Below are 19552 nucleotides of genomic sequence, written 5' to 3' on the forward strand. Positions count from 1 at the left end.
TGAGCCTTGGGGGAGGGGGGGCAGGGTCTTGATTCCTCCCATCCCCACAAAAGAGAAGCTCCAGGACTGGTCCTGGTTAATCTGCACAGAACCAAGGGGAGAACTAGGTTGGGCAGGAGTGGGGTAGAGTGAGAGCTGCCTGGGCACCCAACTCTCAGCAGCTCTTCTCCAGATGAGTCCCTGATTAGCCCCAAGGCCCAAGTTAGGTGGAGGACCAGGGCTGACTCTTGGAAATGACCTTGAGTGGGGAAATGCTGTCCAGACCCCTACTGCCGGAGGTGCTGAGGGCCCGGGCCCAGATCTCAAGGCCCTGAGAAGAAAAGGCCCAGATTGGGGGATTGGGGGAAACCTGGGAGAGCAGTGTGCACCAGGCCAGGGTGGGAGTGGTATCTGCCCTGTGAGTCAATAGCTGGGGATGCAGCCTGGGGCTGGGCCAGACCTGGCCAGACCTGGGATGGGAAGGCAGCTGGGAAATGGTGGACGGATGGACAGACGGCAGGGTCGGACTCCCTACTAGGGTACCAATAAAGATGGCCAGAGTCAGAGGAAGAGAAGGGGGGGGGGGGGGTTGCCCAGTGCTGGCAGACCCAGCCTTTCTTTTTTCCTCCCTCATTCCTTTGGTCTCCCCTTCCCAAATGGTTCCCGACACTTCGGGCTAAGGGGGCAGAGGGCTGCAGGAAGAGAGCACTGGGGGAATGCTAAGGGACCTGGATGGGCCTCAGTTTCTCTCTGGGGCCACGGCGGGAGGGCGTGGCGGGAAGAAGGCCCGGCGCCCAAGGAGTTAATAGCGGGGACCCCGCCCCCCCGCGCCGCGCGCCCCCCGCCCGCCCCCACGCGCTGCGCGCCCCCGCGGTGCGCGGGCACAGCCAGGCTGCCGGCGAACAGATCGGCGGGGACTGGGCTGCAGAGCCCGAGCGGCTGCCTCGCCTCGGAGGCCCCGCGCCGCCGCTGCCGCCACCACCGACCTGCCACTCCGCTGCCCCGCCACCCCGCCAGCGCCTCCAGCACGGCGATCGCCATGGCCGCTCCTCATGTGCCCCTGGGCGGGCAAGAGGTGAGGCAGCTGCGGGTCCCCGGACCGGCCCCGCAGAGCACTCCCCCCCCCCCGCCGGCCCCAGAGGGCGTTTGGGGGTCGCCCGGCGGGGGGGAGCGGGGGACGCCCTGTCCACTGGGGAGCGGCACCGAGGGGGTTAATGGGGGTCGCCCTGGCGGAGGAGCCGCGTGAATGAGCGGTCTGTGCCCGGAGGTTGCCATGGCGACGCTGAATGGGGGATTGTGTGAGCTCAGCTGCCTCCCCCCCCCCCTGCCGCCGCCCCCCCCCCCCCCCGCCCGGCTGGGCGCCCCTTCGCTCGATGGCCCGTGCCTCGATCTCCCTTCCCGCTTGGGCTCCCAACCTAGCACCCCACCCTCCTTTTCTCTCCCCCTCCCCTGGGCGACATCGCCCGTCTGGTCCCCGTCCCCCCCCCCCCCCCCCCCCCCCCCCCCCCCGGCGCACTTTGGCATTCCCCTCTCGTCGCTGCTGCTCGCCGGGCGTTCCCAGGCTCCCGGCTCTAGCCCTGGAGCTTGCTCTTAAAGGGGCCGCCCCTGTAAGCCGGGATGGCGGGAGAAACTGGGGGGGGGGGCGTGGAGCCGGTGGGCAGGAGGTTCAGTGTGCTTGGCACAGGGGAGATGGGGAGAGAGGGAGAGGGAGAGGGAGAAGGAGGGAGGAGGGAGAGAGCGCCTCTGTGTGTACGGAAGAGATGTGTGCCAGTCATGCTGGCTTGTCTCCGTGTGTGCCCGCACCTTTGTGTCCCCCGTTCCCCTGACTACCTGCTGTATCTGCCCCCCCCAAGCCACATGGCACCAGGAGGGCCCCCTTCACTCTTGATGATTTCACACTGACTGGGCATCAGGATACTTTGGCAGGATCCTTTCAGGTTCAGTCCTGGCAGTCCCTGTGAGGTGATAGGATGCCCAACCCAGAGGGTCTGGCCCTGGGGATCAGGGCAAAGACTGAGGAAGAATTCCTAGGAGATACATGGAGGAGCCTGTGTTTGACAGCTTCTGGGCAGGCTCAGAGCGGGCGGTGGGGAGAGAGGAAGCAGGTTGGACCAGGCTGGGACAGTCTTACCCTATGGGGAGGACTTGGGGATCTAGTACGGCTGCTCTGGCTCCCATCCTGGACCTCAGTTTTCCTAAATTCCTCTTGACAATGCCGGGAAAAGAGCTGTAAGGGGCATCTAATCCTGTAACAGCTTTGTGCCCCCAAACATGCCCAGTCAGGACTTGCTCCCCCCCTCAGTGTAGGTGCACCCAAGCCTTTCCTTCTCCCTCTGGTTTCAGGTATCTCATGGGAGCCATCCTCCTTGGCTCTTTCATGAATTCCCAGGCACTCTACCCATCTCCAAACCAGGAGGAAATGGTGAGGAGCTGCCTAGCAAGCAGCCCATCCCTTAGCTTAGGAGAGGAATCCAAAGGGGTCCCCAGAGCCCATTCTCTGACCTTCCCTAGCCGACCACCCTCTTGGCTGATCCTTCGTCCCCTTCTCTCCACAGGCTCGTGGAGCCCTTAGGGTCTTCCCCCTCTGAAGCCACAGAGCCTGGAGGAGCTGCCCGCTTGGTTGCTGGTACCCACTGAGTGTCCCTCAGGGGCTTAGCTCTGAGGATCCAAGTCAGCTCAGCTATGAGGGGGTTGCCTAGTGGGCCAGTGCCGTGAGCCCAGAATCTGCCTTTCTGCCAATCCCCCTACCCAGATCATGTGGCTACGCCTTTGTCCACTCTCGCTGCCCCTGAGCCCCGAGCCCACAGCTGGCCGGAGCCTGTGCCTTCTTCTCTGGATCCTCAGCTTGTTGCTGAGGGCCAGTGCCCAGGCCCCAGCACCTACAGTCAATACCCACTTTGGGAAGCTAAGGGGTTCCCGGGTGCCACTGCCCAGTGAGATCCTGGGACCTGTTGACCAGTACCTGGGGGTGCCCTATGCAGCACCCCCAATTGGTGAGAAGCGCTTCCTGCCTCCTGAGCCGCCCCCATCTTGGTCAGGCATCCGGAATGCCACGCACTTTCCCCCAGTGTGCCCTCAGAACATTCACACAGCTGTGCCTGAGGTTATGTTGCCTGTATGGTTCACTGCCAACCTTGACATTGTGGCCACCTACATCCAGGAGCCCAACGAGGATTGCCTGTATCTGAACATCTATGTGCCCACAGAGGATGGTGAGTGCGGCCAGCCCTGGCACTGCTCTCTGCCACCTCCTCCTCCCCCTCCTCCCCCTTCTCCTCCTCTTCCTTCTCCTCTTCCTCCTCCTCCTCCTTCCTGCTGTCCCCCTGCCCTTTTGTGTTGGAGGTCAGCATGCTTGTGTGTGCCCTGCAGCATGGAACCAGCTAGCTCTGTGTGCAGACGCTTCTCACCGTCACTGCTTGGGTCCTACTCCTTCCTCTCTTCCCTCCCTCCCTCCCTCCCTATTCCTTCCCTCCATCAGTCCTCCTCCCCTGGCTCCTCCCTCCTCCCTTGGCATTGTCCTAGCTCCCTTGTGTGAGTGACTGGGACCAGGAGGAGGCCAGCCAGGGCCTGGGAGCACTGCACTGGGGGCCTTGGGGGGGAAGTATGGGTCACTGCTGACAGCTGCCCTCAGGAGGATGCTGGCTCCACCAGCCCTGCCCCCCACTCTGCCCACCTGCCCTGAGAGGCACTTGGGTGGGTGTGGCTGGGAGAGCAGGGTCTTCGTTGTGGGGGGGGCAGGCCCTGAAAGCAGCGCTTAGGTGCATCCTCTGACTGATACCCCTGGTTCGTGGGGTCACCCCCAGGTAAGTGGCAGTGCCAAGGAGATGGCGGGACAGTTTCGCCACCATGTGCCCGCCTGCCAAGCGGCTCCTGGGGGGGTGGAGGGTGCATGCCCCTGGCCTGAGGCCTCCTGTTATTTTTTAGTTTTTTATTCATTTTACAGTAAAGCGGATTTCCAAGGAATGCGCCCGAAAACCCAACAAGAAAATATGTAGGAAAGGAGGTAGGTAGCGAGCCGGCCGGGAGGGAGAGAGAGAGAGAGATGGGGAAGACTGGCTGCCTGCCTGCCTGCCCGCCTACCCTTACCCCTGAGGACCCAGCCTTCAAGCTGCCTGGCCCAGGCTTCAAGGGGAAGTGAGCTCCCCAGCCTTGCCCTGCCTTCTTCTGCCCTGCCCTCCTCACCTCTACTTGGGGTTGAGGGCCTCTTGGGGAGTAGACTTGGGAGAGGCTGTTCTTGGGGCCTACTGAGGGCTTGGCAGGTTGAGAGTAGCAACAGCAGCAGCAGTAGCAGCAGTAGCAATAGCAGCAGCAGCCTAGTGTCATGGAATCATCTCCCCTCCTTCCTCTGTCTCCCCAAAGCGCTCCCCAAAAGAGCCTTGGCTTCCCAGCTGGGCAAGAGATGGAGTCAGAAGCTCCATCCTGCTGTGTTCCTGCCCCCAGTCTATCTGTGCTACTGCTGCCATCCCAGTAGTGCTGATGCCACTCCCAGCCAAGTCTGGCAGGCAGCTCAGGGTGTTGGGGTCGGTGAGGAGGGGGCACTTTGCCCCCAAGAACTTGCCACTCCAGTTCCTCCTCTCCCTTCATCATTCAACTGGCTCCTCACGGCCTCTCTGAATGAGGCCAGGTGGGTAGTGACATCCCCACTTATAAATGAGGAAACCGAGGCACAGAAAGTTTCTGTGATTTGCCCAATCACACAGCAACTAAGTGGTGGAGCCCAGCTGAGAACCCAGGCCTTCTGGTTGCCAGGCCAGTGGTCCGAGGGCAGTGCTCTTTCCACAACACCATGTTGGTTTGGTTCTTGGGGGTCTTCAGTCCCCCGTTGTCCTCCCTCCCTCTTCATTTCCTCTCTCCCTGCCAGGCAGCTTCGGGGGCAGTTGTCCTGCAGGTGGGCCAGTTAGAGAGATTAGGACCAGCTGAGTACCAGGCTGGGTGGCCCCCACCCACTAAGCTTCAATTGGGATTATGGGATTGACAGCAGAGATGGGCCTTCAAGATCCTGAAGTCCAGCCCCTTCATTTGGCAGAGGAGGAAACTGAGGCCTAGGGAAGAAAAGGACCTGCTCTGAGCCCCCAGGCAGCAGTCCCTCTCATTCTGCATTCAGTCAGCCTGCTACTCTGCCCATGCCACAGGCTGTGATTTCTTTCCCCATGCCACCACCCCCCCCACCTGCTGATCTGCCCTCTGTGAGTTCTGGCAGCTGTGCGTTTGGAGGGACACTCAGTAAAAATGGAATGCCTAAATGCTTCGAAGAGGTTCTTCCTGGACCCTCCCAGGATCTGAGAGAGATCGAGAGTGTGGCACAGTCAAATGAGGGAGAGCTAGACCTGAGGGCCTTGTCCCTTCCTTGCCATGTGACCTGGGGCAAGGCCCTGGACCTCTCTGGGCCTCAGTCTTCTCATCTCTTAGACAGCGAAGGTGCTGGATGTGGTGGCCTTGAAGGTCCTGTCCAGACCTCAGTCTCTTTGTGGCCCTCCTGGCCAGCTTGCCCCCTTGACTTTCCAGGGCTCTTGGAGCTTCTCTTCTCATCATGTGCCTCCCCCTTTGACCTCCTTTGCTGAGCTCAGTAGCTGAATCCTTCCTATGTAGCCCATTTCCAGATGAGGAAAGTGGGTAGCAGCCACCCAGTCAGAGCAGCAGCAGCAGAAGCCTATGGCAGACAGGTCTCCGCCAGCCCTGGAAGTTAGGGGCCTCCGCTGAGCCCCCCCCCCCATCCCCCGACCAGCTCCTGGAAACTGGGCTTTGCCACCTAGAACAGGCCTTTGGCAGACTCTGCCTGACACCCTCGGGAGTATTTTGACCCCATTAAGCACCTGAACTAGAATGCTAGGGATACAGGCCTATCCTCAAGGAGCTTCCCATCCAAAAGGGAGAACGCGCAACCTGTACCCTGCTAAGGAGGCGGAATCGAGGGTTAGGGTTAGAGGTGGAAAGGGCTCTGGCACCAGGGTTCTAGGTCCCGTTTTTCTCCCACACTAGGGCTCATCAAGTGCCTGACTTTCCTTTCTGTAAGGCCCAGAGAGAGGACAATTTGAGAAGGGAGAGAGGTCCCTTTCCAATAAGGAGTGGTCCTACTTCTGGGGGAGCCCATCCTTAAGGGTCCCAGGGTATCCCAGGTGATTCTGAGAGGGCTCTTGGTGCCAGGAGGAAGCTGTTTCTCTGTCCCTCCTCTGGGTAGATCCATCACAAGCCTGGCAGGCCTGAGCTGGGCCACTGCAGCACTTCAGGGCTCAGGGATGGGATGGGGTGCAGAGATGGTATTCCTGGGCACCAGATATTGCAGCAAGGGCCTTTCCAGGCAGGTGCCAAGCTGAGGCCTGCCCAGGGTCACTGCTTTGAGCCTCTGAAAGAACCTAAGAACCATAGGAACAGCTGCTGCTGAGAAGGTTGGGGCATGTCTGTTCTCTTCAGCATGCGGATGGGGCTTGCCCCAGAGCAAGACTGCCTGGGAAGCCTTCTGCAGTCAGCAAGAGGTTCCTTAGCCCTCCATTGGAGAGTAGCCCCATTTGAAAATGGCCTGGGCTTCCTGAGCCCTGTGGTTGACAGTTGATGCCCTGCTTGGGGGCTTAGGCTAGTCCCTGTGGCTTGTTGGATTCTGGACTCAGTTGCGGGGCTGGGCATAGATAGCTGCCTTAGGCAGTTGGGGGAGCCCAAGGTCGTGCTCCCCTGTAGGGTTGGGCCCCCTATAGTGGGATGCATTGTCAGGCATGAGCCCTGTTCTGAGCAACAGCTTTAAAGGAAAGCCAAGGCATCGGAGTCCAGGACAGTTGAGGAAAAGGGGCTATTTGCTGCCTCCAGGCTGAGGGCATCTAATGTCATGCCAGTAAGAGGGAAGCCCCAAGAATTCCATCAGTTCTTCCACACTGAATAATCTCTTCCTCAGAACTTGGCCCCTCTCCCCACCCCCACCCTGTGCCCTGACCAGGGAGTCCCTCAGGGTGTTCTTTCTTGGGGAACCCCTGTGGCCAGAAGGGTGTTCCCACCCAGGGACAGAGGGAAGGCTCCAGGCCTGGCTTTGCCCTCTGTGCCAAGGACCCTCTTGGGGTCACCTGGGATGTATGGGCTCCCCCAGGTCCCAGGGAGGGATATGGTTTCTCAGGATGGGAAGGGCTTGGCCATGGGGCCAAGTGGAAAAAAACAGGCTCCAACAGCTATTTGTGTTGGGCAGAGACCCCTAGGGCCCTCTGTGAGCTCTTGGCGTTTTCCACCAGTTTCCGCAGGCCTCCTCTCACCCTGTGTGCCCAGCTCTCAGGCCCTGAGATGGGAGGAGGGGGTGGGACAGAGGGTCCCCAGGGCGGATGTGCCGGTGCCCTCTCCCCCTGGAGCATTGGGCCTCAGTTTCCCTACTCCCCCAGGGACCGCCAGCCCCGGGCCCAGCTCGTGCTGTGTTTGAATTCTCTCTCTGTTTTGTTCTCTGTCCTGTGCTGTTGTGTCTCCCCGTGCGTGTCTGGTCCCCAGGATCCGGTGCTAAGAAACAGGGCGAGGACTTAGCGGATAATGAAGGGGACGAAGACGAAGGTATTTGGGGGCTGCAGGGCGTGGAGGCTGGTGCATGGCACAGAGCCCTTCCCCCTCTGGCTGGGGAGAAGCCCCGGCTGTCTGTCTGTCTGTCCGTCCGTCCGTCCGTCCGTCCGTCCGTTGGGGGTGTTTCTGTTCCTGCACAAGGCGGTTGGTCTCTTCGTCCATCACCGTCAGGGGCCCTGGGTGGCCACCAGGGCCAGGGAGGGAGGGCCCCCGGGCAGTGGGAACAGCTGATTGGAGCAGGGGACTAAGAGCAGAGCTGTATGGAGCACAGCCCCGCTCCTAGTGCCTGACCTGCTGAAGGGAACACATTCCCCAAACAGGACGCTCTCAGATGGGCACTGGCCCCCTGAGGACAGAGAGGGCCGGACACTCCCCACCTCCGATGACCTGCAGGGAAAATGGCAGGAACCAAGCCACATGACGATGGGGAAAGACTGGAGAAATAACTAACCATTGTCCTAAGACCAGGGGCTCTAGGGAAACTGGCCTAGAGCCGGGGCCTGGCCATGGGCTGGGCTGGGCTGGGCTGGGCAACCAGCAACAGGAGATGGGCCAGCTGGGGGGGCTTTAGGTTAATGGGGCCAGCCCTGAAGAATGCCTGAGCACTGGAGAGCAGTCTGACCAGGAGAGCCGCTCCCCTGTCTCTCCTCCCCATAGCAGAGAAGAAGCTGGTGTGGAGATGGGTCGGTTGGTCAGAAACACCACTAACCAGGCCAGGGCCCAGAGCTTGTTTGCTTGGGGTGGGGATGGGAGCCACAAGGTCCCTGGTCCTCAGACCAGATTTCCCTCTGTCTACCTAGCCGTCCGTAGGTTGGTCAGTCGGTTGGTCTATCTTCCCATTAGGGGTGAGTGAGTGCCCCACCTTGACTGCTCCCAACCCCCAAAGCCCTCTCCCCCAGGGGCCCTTTCTAAGCACAGAACATCAGTGACACAGAACACCGGAGGTGTGTTCCCTTGTGCCACGGGAATTGCAGCAATAAGGCTATTGGGCCTGGAGCTAGCCTGTGGCCAGTCAGCAGTGGCATTGCCTCAACTCACAGAGTGCCATGCGGTGAAGGAAGGATGTTTTCCCCCTTGGTCCTGCCCTCTAGATCTTTTCTGTCTTCCAGCAGCCGTGTCCCTCCAGGGCTTGTACATAGGCCCCAGCAAAGCCAGCTCCACCCCATGCCAGTGCCCTCAGTCCTCTTTTCTTTTCCCCTTGTACTCCCCCCCCCTTGTCTCTGTCTGCACTGGGGGGAGGGGGATGCCCGAAGCAGCCACTGCTGCCATAGCCATGTTTCCATGTGACTGGTCTGGTCTGGTTTGATCTGGTCTGATCTTGGGGGTTGCAAGGCTCCCCAGACCCTCCCTAAAGCTGTGTCAGGTCCCAGGACTGTTGGGTGCCCAGGGCATGGACTCAATCATGGGGGAGGGTCTAACTCTAGCCCACTGAGGTGGGCACGTGCCTAGTGGGGCCAGGCATGATGGTTGCCTGTAGCCCTCAGCAAGAGTGCAATAAAAAATCCTTGGAGAACCTCATTTCCCTCTCCTTAAAACCACTGAGACCAGAGTCGAGCTGTCACTGTCTCTCTGGCTGCCCCTGGAGCCTTAGCTAAGTCCTGCCCTTGGGTTGGCGATGGTGTCCTGGCACCTGAGATTGCTTGGCCGCCTTCTCCCTGCCCAGCCTCTCCTGGGATGGCGGGCTGGGGGCTGGGTGGAAGGCCACCCCCCCCAGCCTTGGTCTCACCTCTTCTCCTTGCAGACATTCGGGACAGCGGAGCCAAGCCAGTCATGGTCTACATCCACGGGGGCTCCTACATGGAGGGCACGGGCAACATGATCGATGGCAGCGTCCTTGCCAGCTACGGCAACGTAATCGTCATCACCCTCAACTACCGGGTTGGGGTGCTAGGTATGGCTGGGGAAATGGCAGGCCAGGATGAAGGAGCTAGTGGACCAGGTCAGAAAGCTGTGACTAGGCTAGGCAGATCTCGGCCTTGGAGACTACAGGAAGTTTAGGACCAACTTTCTACCTCATATTGCTGGTCCCAGTTGCAGAGTCTGATAGCTATAGAGCTGGCAGGAACCTTAGAGGTCCCCAGCTGCTGTCCCCACGAGACTCCCTTCCCCCAGAGGGTGCTCCCTTCTGGGATTTGGCTGTGTGCATTCTCTTTACTCATTTATTCACCTGCTCCCTTCTCTCACCCTCGGTGGTGGCCGTCGTGGTTCTCGTGGCTAAGGGAGCTGGTGTCCAAGCAAGACCCTGGGGAGCCCAGCTGTGTGAGTCTCTGTCCTCTGAAAGGCCACCACGGCAGGTCTGGCAGCTGCTTCCTGGGCCTCCTCAGAGGCTAGGTGCCAGTTCTCGGGGTTAGGCCTGCCTCCTGGGCAAAAGGGCAGAGAGCACCGTTGTTCATTTCAGCGCCTGGTTTGTACTTTGCTAGTCCCAGGCCTGTGTGTGACTCTGGTGCACATGTCCCTGGGCCCGTGACATGAGCTCTTGGTTCGGTGGGATGAGAAGAAGGCATGCGTCACTGCCTGGCTGGCGCCAGAGGCTCCATAGGCCCATGGAAGAAGAGGGCACCATTCTCCGTCCCAGACCCCAGGGCCACCAGAGGAGCCCTGGGGCCCAGCCAGCATCCAGCCTATCTCAGCAGCCCAGTGAGTGGTTTGGAGGGCTGTGAGCCTCTGCTTCATTACGGGATGCTGGCCTCTTGGGGAAACCCTGAGGAAGCCTCAGTTTGCCCTTCTATGGCCGCTTTTCTTTCTGGTCTTTACCATTCAAAGAAGCAGCTTGATTTAGTGACTAAGAAACAGAGCAGACTTCAAACTTCAGAGCCATATTCTATATTGTGGTCCATTGGGTTGAAAGAGGAAGAAGATGAGGGAAAGGGAAGTGGGAGGATCAAAGTCTTAGAACCAGCTAGGACCTCAGGGGTCCCAAGAGCCTAGGCCTAGGCCTAGAATGTACCTCAAGGGCCACCTAGTCTAGTCTCCCCCCCCCCTCCACCTTCCCACCCCACCACCTCTCTCCCTCCTTTTTTCTAGATCAGGAAACTGAGGAAAGAGAGGGCAAGAAGAGAAAGGACAAAGGACTGCTGTGTCTGGGGTGGGTGTAGTCTGCTGCTTAAGGAAAATGACCAGTTAGCACGGCCCTTTGAAATGACAGCTTTTCCCTTCAAATGCTTGGACCACTTTTTCCAGGGAGAGCAGCTCTGCTCCCATCCAGCCTCCAGGAGAGAGCTCTGGAGGCAAGGGGAAGGGACCATGGGAACTTGGATAAAGGAGTAGGGCACAAGGCACAGGGACAAAGTGGTTTTTCAGAAGGTGCAGCTTTTGCCAAGTCAGGGCCTTTGGTAGAAACAGTTCTGTGGATTCCTGTCACACTGGTTTAGAGGCTCCTTTCTCGAGTGGGATAGTCTGATCAACCCACTAGGGGGAGAAGTTTCTGTATCAGCTGTAACCAGAAACAATCTTTCCCTGAGGACTGGAGGAAATCAGGCCAAGGGCTGGATCCAGGCCCATAGCCAAAGGCTCCCTCCGATGCCGCTGCCGCCGCTGCCACCACTACCACCACCACCGCTACTGCTGCTGCCACTGCTGCCGCCACTGCCGCCATCACCACCACCGTCACTGCCACTGCCTCCTCTGTCCCCTTCAGTCCCTGTTCTGGTTTGGGCCTGGTAGAATCATTTGGTTCCCCTCAACTGTGGGAGAAAGTGTGGCCAGGATCTCTTAAAACCTCAGGGCCATCCAGGCCAGCAGAACTGTAGCAAAAAGTCCCTGAAGAGGTGGTCCTCCAGCCTTTGCTTGAAACCCCACAATAGGCAAAGAAGACTCTCTGCCTAGCCCACTGAGGAACGGCTTTCCCAGTGTCCAGCTTAAACCTTGCTCCCCACACCCCCTTATCCTTCTAGGACCATCCAGGACATTGATTCCACCAAGCCAATAGTCAGTTAGCATATCTGGCACTGGAGGGGATGGGTAGGGAGCATTGAATCTGGGCAAACGATTTGCTCTTAGCCTCTCCATGGTATCTCAGGGCTTGGTCACCATAAGGAGGTATGGGCAGGGTTAAAGTGGTCCTCCCTCAAAGACACCACTCAAATGAAGGAGGGCAGAGGGCGTGGATACCCCTAAAGCAGAGAGAAGGGGGCTCTGGGGCTTTTATTCAGAACTTCAGAGTTTAACATTCTCCCCTTCCTGCCTCAACTCCCCTTTTGGCCAAAAAAGAAAGCTTCCCAAACGTGGGTTTTGTCTGGTAGCTCCAGTACTTAACTTTGACGCCCATGGCGGCTGACTTTGCCAACTTCCTTAGGGCTACAGCCCCAACCTTGGCCAGGATGTTTGCCTGGGCCAGACAGAGGCAGACGACATTTGGCTTTTGCCCCACTCGACCCAGACCTTGCTGATGCTCTAATCTCTAGGAGGCTGAATAGCCTGGGCCGGCCTAGTGCAGTGCCCACTGGCCCTGCACTGAATGACTTTTGCCTTGGGCTGCAGAAGGTTTGTATGCTCATGCCCACAGTCCACAGATGGACTGTCCCATCGTTCTTCCTCTCTCCCTTTGAGGTAGTTTGCTGTATGGGACCCAATGAGATGTCAACCTCATGCTTCAGCATCCCTCATTCAGAGGGCCAGGGGAAGCAACAGTATCATCTCTGCTACTGCCTTAGTTCTTGGGCCTCTGAGGTCCTGAGGCAAGCTTCCCTTCCTCATCAGGGCATCCCAGGCCGACACCAGCAAGGCTTCTGTTGCCCAAACGAGAGAAGGACGATGAGGGTAGAGGACAGTGTTGGTGAGCAGTCAGGGAAGAGAAGGAGATAGGAGCTCCATGGGCATGGGGAGCGGGGCAGGCAGGGCATCGAGGCAAAGACCAAGGGCCCTCTTTTGGCCTCACTTCCCAGAATCCCTTGTTGTCCCTATCTCCAACCTGGAACCCAACTTGGCCTGTCTATAGAGGACAGGCTGACCCCATGTGGCTGCCTGGGCCCATTCATATGGGTTCCGTTTCTACCTTTGGAACAGAAACGGACTCAAAGAGTCCTTTGGGGGTATGGGGAGCTTCCTAATATGACCTCCCATCAAATGGGTTCCATGTGGTATGCATGAGCCCAAGGACTCTTCTTTGAGTCAAGGCTAGGGTCAGGTGTTGGTAGGGGCCAGGGAAGGAAGACCTGGGACCTCAGCAGCAGGGGAGGAGAGGGATGGAAATAGGTTGGCCCTTTCAATGGGATGGCCAGCAGGTGGGTGGGAAGGGCATTGCCATGGCAATGTGGCTCACAGCAGCAAATCCCAGCAGGTGGGTGGGAAGGTGGTCTCCATGGTGACAAGTCTCCTTGGCAGCAAATCCCAGTAGGTGGGCGGGAAGACCTGTTTCTATGGTAACGTTTCCAAAGCAGTAACACTCTTCCTCTATCAGACCAAGATGGTTTAAACCAAATCCCTTGGGATGGGAGCCAGAGCAGGAGCAGAGAAATAGAAGGTTCTGGAACCATGTAGGCCTCTAAAAAAGGGAGGGATTGGGATGAAGGTGGAGGCCCCCACGAAGTGACTCCTCCTGGGATTGCAAGTCAAAGAGGAATGGCCTCTACTGCACTTAGCAAAAGGAACTTGGGAGCCGTTGGCCCTCAAGAGCCCCAGAATCCTTTGCCCTGAGCAGGGTATGAGGTTGATGCCCTCCCTGGACCTGGATGGTGGCAATCAAGTCTCCCGATGTGAGGTAGACACTCCATGTGGGAGATGTATGTCTGTGCTCTCCCTGAGAAAAGGGAGCCGAAGTGAGGAAAAGACTTGGTACTTGTCTTTGCCTTGCCATGCCATACCCCACTTTTCCCAGCCCAAATCCTCCACTCTTCTCACCCATTCTGTTGGGCCTAGGTTTCCTGAGCACCGGGGACCAGGCTGCCAAGGGAAACTATGGGCTCCTGGACCAGATTCAGGCCCTCCGCTGGGTGAGTGAGAACATCGCTTTCTTTGGTGGAGACCCTCGCCGCATCACTGTATTTGGTTCTGGCATTGGGGCCTCCTGTGTCAGCCTCCTCACGCTGTCCCATCACTCTGAGGGTAAGTAATTCCTCAGGGGGATGCCGGTGTATGCAGGGGCAGGAAGAGCCTTAGGGATGGGGAGAGGGTCCTGGGCTCCACTGGTTGCCCCCTTCACCCTCAGAGTGCCTAGGTCTGAGACCCGAAGGCTTCTAGCAGTATCTTTCCACTGCCTGTCTTAGAGAAGGGAGGGCTTTCCCTGTAGGGAAAAGGCCTCTGCCATGGGACTCCGGCTAGGCATGGAAGGAGGTCCCTTCTTTCCCAAGAGGCTCTTTCTTCCTCTTAGTTAGGAGACATGCTTTTGGAGGGGACAAGTGTCAGGTGTCAGGTTGAGGGGACTTCCTTTGGAAGTGTAAGACATTTTCTCTGAAGAGCAAGTTCACATGCAGGGGGGAAGTGCAAGTCTCCTGGGGGGGGGTGCTGTGGAGTCTTTCTACAAGATGTGGAGGAGAAGGAATCACTGGGCCCCACCTTCTCTTGAGCCAGTGAAATCCCATGAGGGGAAATTTCTCTTCTTTACCCTTTCCTTTCCTCCCCTTGGAAGCTTCTCTTCCTCTCTCCCCCTCGTCCTCCCCCTTCTCCTTCTCCAGCAGGCATGGTACACTGGTTAGAGTCTGGTCAGTCTTGGTCTGTGTCAGGAAGGCTCTGTGCATTACTGGCATGCAGCCCAGGGTGAATCTCTTAAGTTCTCATTGCTCTCCAGGGAACTAGGTTAAGGAGACTTTTCTGATCTGCATCACTAGAGGAAGTTTCCATACCAGGAGTTCCCCCATCCCAGGGGAAAAGGAATGGCTTTTTCCCTTTTCAGCTAGAGGGGTCAAATGTCTCTGGGCCTCAGTTTCCTCTCCTGGACCTGTGGGCTTGGCCTGGTGCTCTCCAAGGGCCCATTCAGCTCTGCTGTTCTGTGTCCTGTTCATGGCTCCCTGAGTTAGGGAAGAGGGTCTGGCTCTTGGAGGGAAGAACTTTCTGTTCCAACCCTTTCTGTGCCCTCATCATTCTGGGGCTCTGGTCTCCAGAGGAAGACGCCTGGCAACAGACTCTTCTCTGGCTAAGGAGGGCTGGTAAAGGGTGGTGGGTGCCTAGAGCTCTTCTGCCCAATTGGGAAATAGCCTTCCCTCCTCTCTGGCCTCCCTGGCAATGGCTTGTCTTGAGTTGTGGATTTGGCATGGGGTCTGAAGCAGAGTCGGTGATGGGAGAGGGGCCTCAGAGCGAGGGAATCCGTTTTTCTTGGGACTCACCTGCTGAGAAGGGCGGGGTGTGGCTTCCTTTCTCTTGGGTACAAGAAAATGTGATGGTGCAGTTGCTGAGGGGAAAAGAGGCCTCTTCAAGCCTTGGTAGTGATGTTTCCTGGAGACTTGGTGACCTCAGGGCCTTGGGCCTACCAGGCTCTCCTTCACACACAGTATACGGACGGGGCTTCTCTCCTAGTTCGTGTTTCTGGCTTCTCGTGGAAAAAGGCCCCTTTGTCATACAAGAGCCAGCTCCCTGGTGGTGCTTTGGCACCGAGCTGGGCCCAGCTGGGCAGGAAGCAAGTAGGGAAGCCAAGGGAGGGTAGAGGGACAGAGACAGACAGACAGAGATAGGCAGAGACAGAGGAGAGAGGGGAGCAGACAGGCACACATGAGGCCCAAGAAGGTTAAGTGTTCCTTACATACCCTGAACGCTCAGGAAGTCACCTGCTATGTATGGTGGCTAAACTATTGGCTTTGGAATCAGGAAGCCCTAGGGTCCAGTCTCTCCTCTGATGCCTACAAACCATAGGACTTCAGGAAAAGATACAAAGGAGAAGCCTTGGTGAAATCTTCAACAGCTCTAGACAGGGGCAGGCTTTCTCAGGAGGGAGAGTAGGTAGGCCCTTTGGGTCCCATACACCCCTGTCAGCAGCACAGAGAAGCGTTCCCTGTTTCCGACCCAGAACAGCCCTAATAACACTAGCGTAAGAGTTCCAGTCCCATGTGTGCACCAGGGTCAAGGAGGGAGTTCTAGTCAGGCTGGAATTCTGTATAAGAGATTCTAGGAAATGCCTAGAGCCTCAGTTGTTTGGTCTGGCACACTGGGAGGCTCTGACGGGTTGCTGCCTGTCCCCCGCAGGGCTCTTCCAGAGGGCCATCATCCAAAGTGGCTCAGCGCTGTCCAGCTGGGCAGTGAACTACCAGCCAGTCAAGTACACTAGCTTGCTGGCAGACAAGGTGGGGTGCAATGTGCTGGATACCGTGGACATGGTCGATTGCCTACGGCAGAAGAGTGCCAAAGAGTTGGTGGAGCAGGATATCCAGCCAGCTCGTTACCACGTGGCCTTCGGTCCTGTGATTGATGGGGACGTGATCCCTGATGACCCCGAAATCCTCATGGAACAGGGCGAGTTCCTCAACTATGACATCATGCTTGGTGTCAACCAGGGGGAGGGGCTCAAGTTTGTGGAGGCAGTGGTGGACCCAGAGGATGGAGTTTCGGGTACTGACTTTGACTACTCGGTCTCCAACTTTGTGGACAACCTGTATGGCTACCCTGAGGGCAAGGACACCCTTCGGGAGACCATCAAATTCATGTACACAGACTGGGCAGACCGGGACAACCCTGAGACTCGCCGTAAAACTCTGGTGGCCCTTTTCACTGACCACCAATGGGTAGAGCCTTCTGTGGTGACAGCTGACCTGCATGCCCGCTATGGCTCACCCACCTATTTCTACGCCTTCTACCACCACTGCCAGAGCCTCATGAAGCCAGCGTGGTCTGATGCAGCCCACGGGGATGAGGTGCCCTATGTCTTTGGCATCCCCATGGTGGGCCCCACTGACCTCTTCCCCTGCAACTTCTCCAAGAATGATGTCATGCTCAGTGCTGTTGTCATGACCTACTGGACCAACTTTGCCAAGACTGGGTGAGGAGATGCCCTGGTCCCTGCCCCTTAGGACCCCAGCATGCTTTCTCCTCTAGCCAAACCCTGTCCATCATCCATCTCCTCTTAGCCCAGAGCACCCCTCAGTGACTCCCCTCATCCTCCTTCCTACCACCCATCCCCCTCATTCTGGCTCATTTCCTTTTTGACAAAAATTTGCAGGGGCTTGGGAGGGGGCACTGAATTTGGTATGCAAGAGGGCTTGAGGGGGACCTGGCAGAACTAACAGATATTGCCTCTAGGGCCAGGAGATCAGAGAGCAAGGGAGAGGATAGCCACAAGAAGGACCAAAGGCAATGGGAGTCCAAGATGCGGGAAAGGAGAAGGTAGTGAGGCAGGGTGGGAATGAGATGGGATCAGTAGGGAGCTTAGGACTGGGAAAGAAGAGACACTGCCAACCCCACTTCATCTGCCCCCCCTCCCCAACACAAGGCAGGGTGATGACTCCAGATTTCCATTCGGTGTTTCAGGGATCCCAACAAGCCCGTCCCCCAGGACACCAAATTCATCCACACCAAGGCCAACCGCTTCGAGGAGGTGGCCTGGTCCAAGTATAACCCCCGGGACCAGCTGTACCTTCACATTGGGCTGAAGCCCCGGGTCCGTGACCACTACCGGGCCACCAAGGTGGCCTTCTGGAAGCACCTGGTGCCCCACCTGTACAACCTGCACGACATGTTCCACTACACATCGACCACCACCAAAGTGCCGCCCCCGGACACCACCCACAGCTCTCACATCACCCGCCGCCCTAATGGCAAGGCCTGGAGCACCAAGCGGCCAGCCATTTCTCCAGCCTACAGTAATGAAAATGCCCAGGGCACCTGGAATGGGGACCAGGATGCTGGGCCTCTCCTGGTGGAGAACCCTCGCGACTACTCCACGGAGCTGAGTGTCACCATTGCTGTTGGGGCCTCTCTCCTGTTTCTCAATGTGCTAGCTTTTGCTGCCCTCTACTACCGCAAGGACAAGAGGCGGCAGGAGCCCCTACGGCAGCCCAGTCCCCAACGGGGTTCTGGGGGTCCCGGGGAGATGGGAGCGGCCCCCGAGGAGGAGCTGGCAGCCCTTCAGCTAGGTCCCTCACATCATGAGTGTGAGGGCCCCCCAACCCATGACCCACTCCGCCTCAGTGCCCTCCCTGACTACACCCTGACACTGCGACGTTCCCCTGATGACATCCCTCTCATGACCCCCAACACCATCACCATGATCCCCAACTCCCTGGTGGGGCTGCAGACGCTGCACCCCTATAACACCTTTGCTTCTGGCTTCAACAGTACTGGGTTGCCTCACTCACACTCCACCACACGGGTATAGCTCTCACCTGGAGCCTGGCCTTTGCCCAGCCCAGCCCAGCCCAACCCTATCCTGCTTCTTCCCTGCCTCCCTGCCTCCCGGCACCCATCTGTGCACACCCATACACCTGCCATACACACGCACAACCGCAGACACCCCCATGTACAAACACATATCCAGAATGAAACACGAGTGGACTCTTCAAAGAAGAAAGCCCCCAGCAGGCAGGCCCAGGGAGTCAGCAGCCCTGGGGCAGCAGGAACTTCTCCCTGGTGCTGCCAGCCCTTGGCACCCCCTTTCCCTTACTCTTGCCTCCACCCTACTGCCAACCACAGGCTTGGAATCCTTCCCCGTCCTGCTGGGGCTCTGCTGGGGCTTGGGATTTGGGGTCTTTTGTTTTCACTTTGGAATAAGTGCTTTCAGGGCAGAAATCCCCCCAATCCCCCCCCATTGCTCACATAGCCAGGGAGCAGGGGCCCCCACTTTGGGCAGAACGCAACCTGAGCAAGAACACGGGCTGGGAAGAGGAAGTCGATGCCAGTCACTTGGCCCCTGGCATGACCTGGGTCAGAGGCCATTGGGAGGGGGCTGCTTTGGAGTAGGGCCAGCTTTCACCCTGGCACCAGGTCCCACTCCACCCAGGACCTGGATTACCCCACCTGAGTGCACTCTTGGGTGCTGCCCCTCCCCACCCTTTGGCTACTGCTGTTAGGAGCTTGCCCCCTTTTTCTTTTCAGAGTCTCTTTTCTGTCATTTCTCTTTCAAAAGGACTTTTTAAAAAAAAAGAAAAAAAAAGAAAAATTAGTTCTTAAAACACTAATGGATACCCCTGGAGTTTGTCCTTTGTACAGATTTTAAACATGGTGTCTTGATATAAAAATAAAAACTCCGGTTAGCGCTCCCAGCCTGTGTCCCTTGTACGGGCCCTCCTATGGTAGCCCAGGCCTTGTACTCTGACCAGCTCCAGGTCCTTTGGCAGAGGCTCCCTGCCAGGTACATTGACCTGGCCTCAGAGTGGTCCCTTCCCACAGTTCTGTCTGAATTCCCATGGCGCTCCAGGCGGGGTCGCTGGCCTCCAATGTCCATGAAACTCAACTGGAGACATCTTTGAGGGGCTGGAGGGGGCGGTCCTGTAAGCGGTACTGGGGAGCCACCAGATTGAGCAGGCCTCAGAGGCCAGGGTGCTCTCTCTCTCTCTCTCTCTCTCTCTCTCACACACACACACACACACACACACACACACACACATGGCTTTTCATGTTCCAGCAGCTTGGAGGATTCACGTGAGATATTGCCCGAGCTAGAAGGGTGGCTCTCATCAGAGCTGAGCTTCGAGGTGGGTGAGCACAGGGACACGAAAAGCCCCGAGAAATTTTGTTGAGGGGAGAGAGTGAAAGCCAGAGAGAGGAGCAACATGGCTGTTCCTGGAGCCCAGTGGGAGGTCTACGTGCACATTTGCCTGTGCGGGTGTGCCTGAGTGTAAGCAGAGTGCACTTCCCTGGACTTCATTCTCTTCCAACTAGCAACTTCCAATTTTAATGGGTTACTCTTGCCACCTTAGTGCTAAGCTCAGTTGCTTCTAGGCGACTCTTAGAACATAAATGCTATTGGCACCCTGTAGATTGTGGCACCGCAAGGCCTAGCTGCATGGCAGATGGCCCATCCGAGTTACTTAACATTCTAGAAACCAGGAATAGAATTCTTCAGAGACCTTGACTTCACTGGGGATGGTCCAGGACATAGTGTGTAAGGGCATCATCAGGTACTCAAGAATAAGGCCAAAGACCCAAACTTGAAACTGCCAGCACTGCCTGCCACGATGGGCAAGGCTTA

At 57.7% G+C, this 19552-nt stretch overlaps 3 protein-coding genes and 1 non-coding gene across 11 annotated transcripts in view; 3 read left to right on the top strand and 1 right to left on the bottom strand.

Moving 5' to 3' along the window:
- The window catches only part of IL2RG (interleukin 2 receptor subunit gamma), a 29922-nt gene extending 28863 nt beyond the window's left edge, over positions 1-1059 (bottom strand). The window contains exon 1 of the mRNA XM_056809520.1: positions 966-1059. Coding sequence (XP_056665498.1) covers positions 966-1020 — 55 coding nt within the window. The 5' untranslated portion in view covers positions 1021-1059. The remainder of the gene's footprint in view (positions 1-965) is intronic.
- LOC100013374 (non-POU domain-containing octamer-binding protein) overlaps positions 1-19552 on the top strand; it is a 109172-nt gene that overhangs the window by 23803 nt on the left and 65817 nt on the right. The window lies entirely within an intron of this gene.
- NLGN3 (neuroligin 3) lies at positions 823-18623 on the top strand. 5 transcript variants are annotated; one of them, XM_016426527.2, is made up of 8 exons: positions 856-1054; positions 2535-3191; positions 3923-3982; positions 7438-7497; positions 9245-9394; positions 13360-13545; positions 15616-16405; positions 16894-18623. In XM_016426527.2, exons 2-8 carry the CDS (start codon positions 2735-2737, stop codon positions 17738-17740), a joined length of 2550 nt encoding a protein of 849 aa, XP_016282013.1. In that variant the 5' UTR covers positions 856-1054; positions 2535-2734; the 3' UTR covers positions 17741-18623.
- On the top strand, positions 10873-10931 carry MIR7382 (microRNA mir-7382). Its single transcript, NR_127654.1, has one exon. It is a non-coding gene; the product is annotated as a microRNA mir-7382 (primary transcript).

Source organism: Monodelphis domestica, chromosome X (assembly GCF_027887165.1).
Source record: "Monodelphis domestica isolate mMonDom1 chromosome X, mMonDom1.pri, whole genome shotgun sequence".
NCBI lineage: Eukaryota > Metazoa > Chordata > Mammalia > Didelphimorphia > Didelphidae > Monodelphis > Monodelphis domestica.

What these genes read in the sequence shown, in the direction of transcription:
- NLGN3 (XM_016426527.2), top strand. Translation starts at nt 2,735, where the DNA reads ATGTGGCTACGCCTTTGTCCACTCTCGCTGCCCCTGAGCCCCGAGCCC. An exon ending in CTATGTGCCCACAGAGGATG is followed by an intron (nt 3,192 to 3,922) that starts GTGAGTGCGGCC and finishes TTCATTTTACAG; the next exon opens with TAAAGCGGATTTCCAAGGAA. An exon ending in CTACCGGGTTGGGGTGCTAG is followed by an intron (nt 9,395 to 13,359) that starts GTATGGCTGGGG and finishes TGTTGGGCCTAG; the next exon opens with GTTTCCTGAGCACCGGGGAC.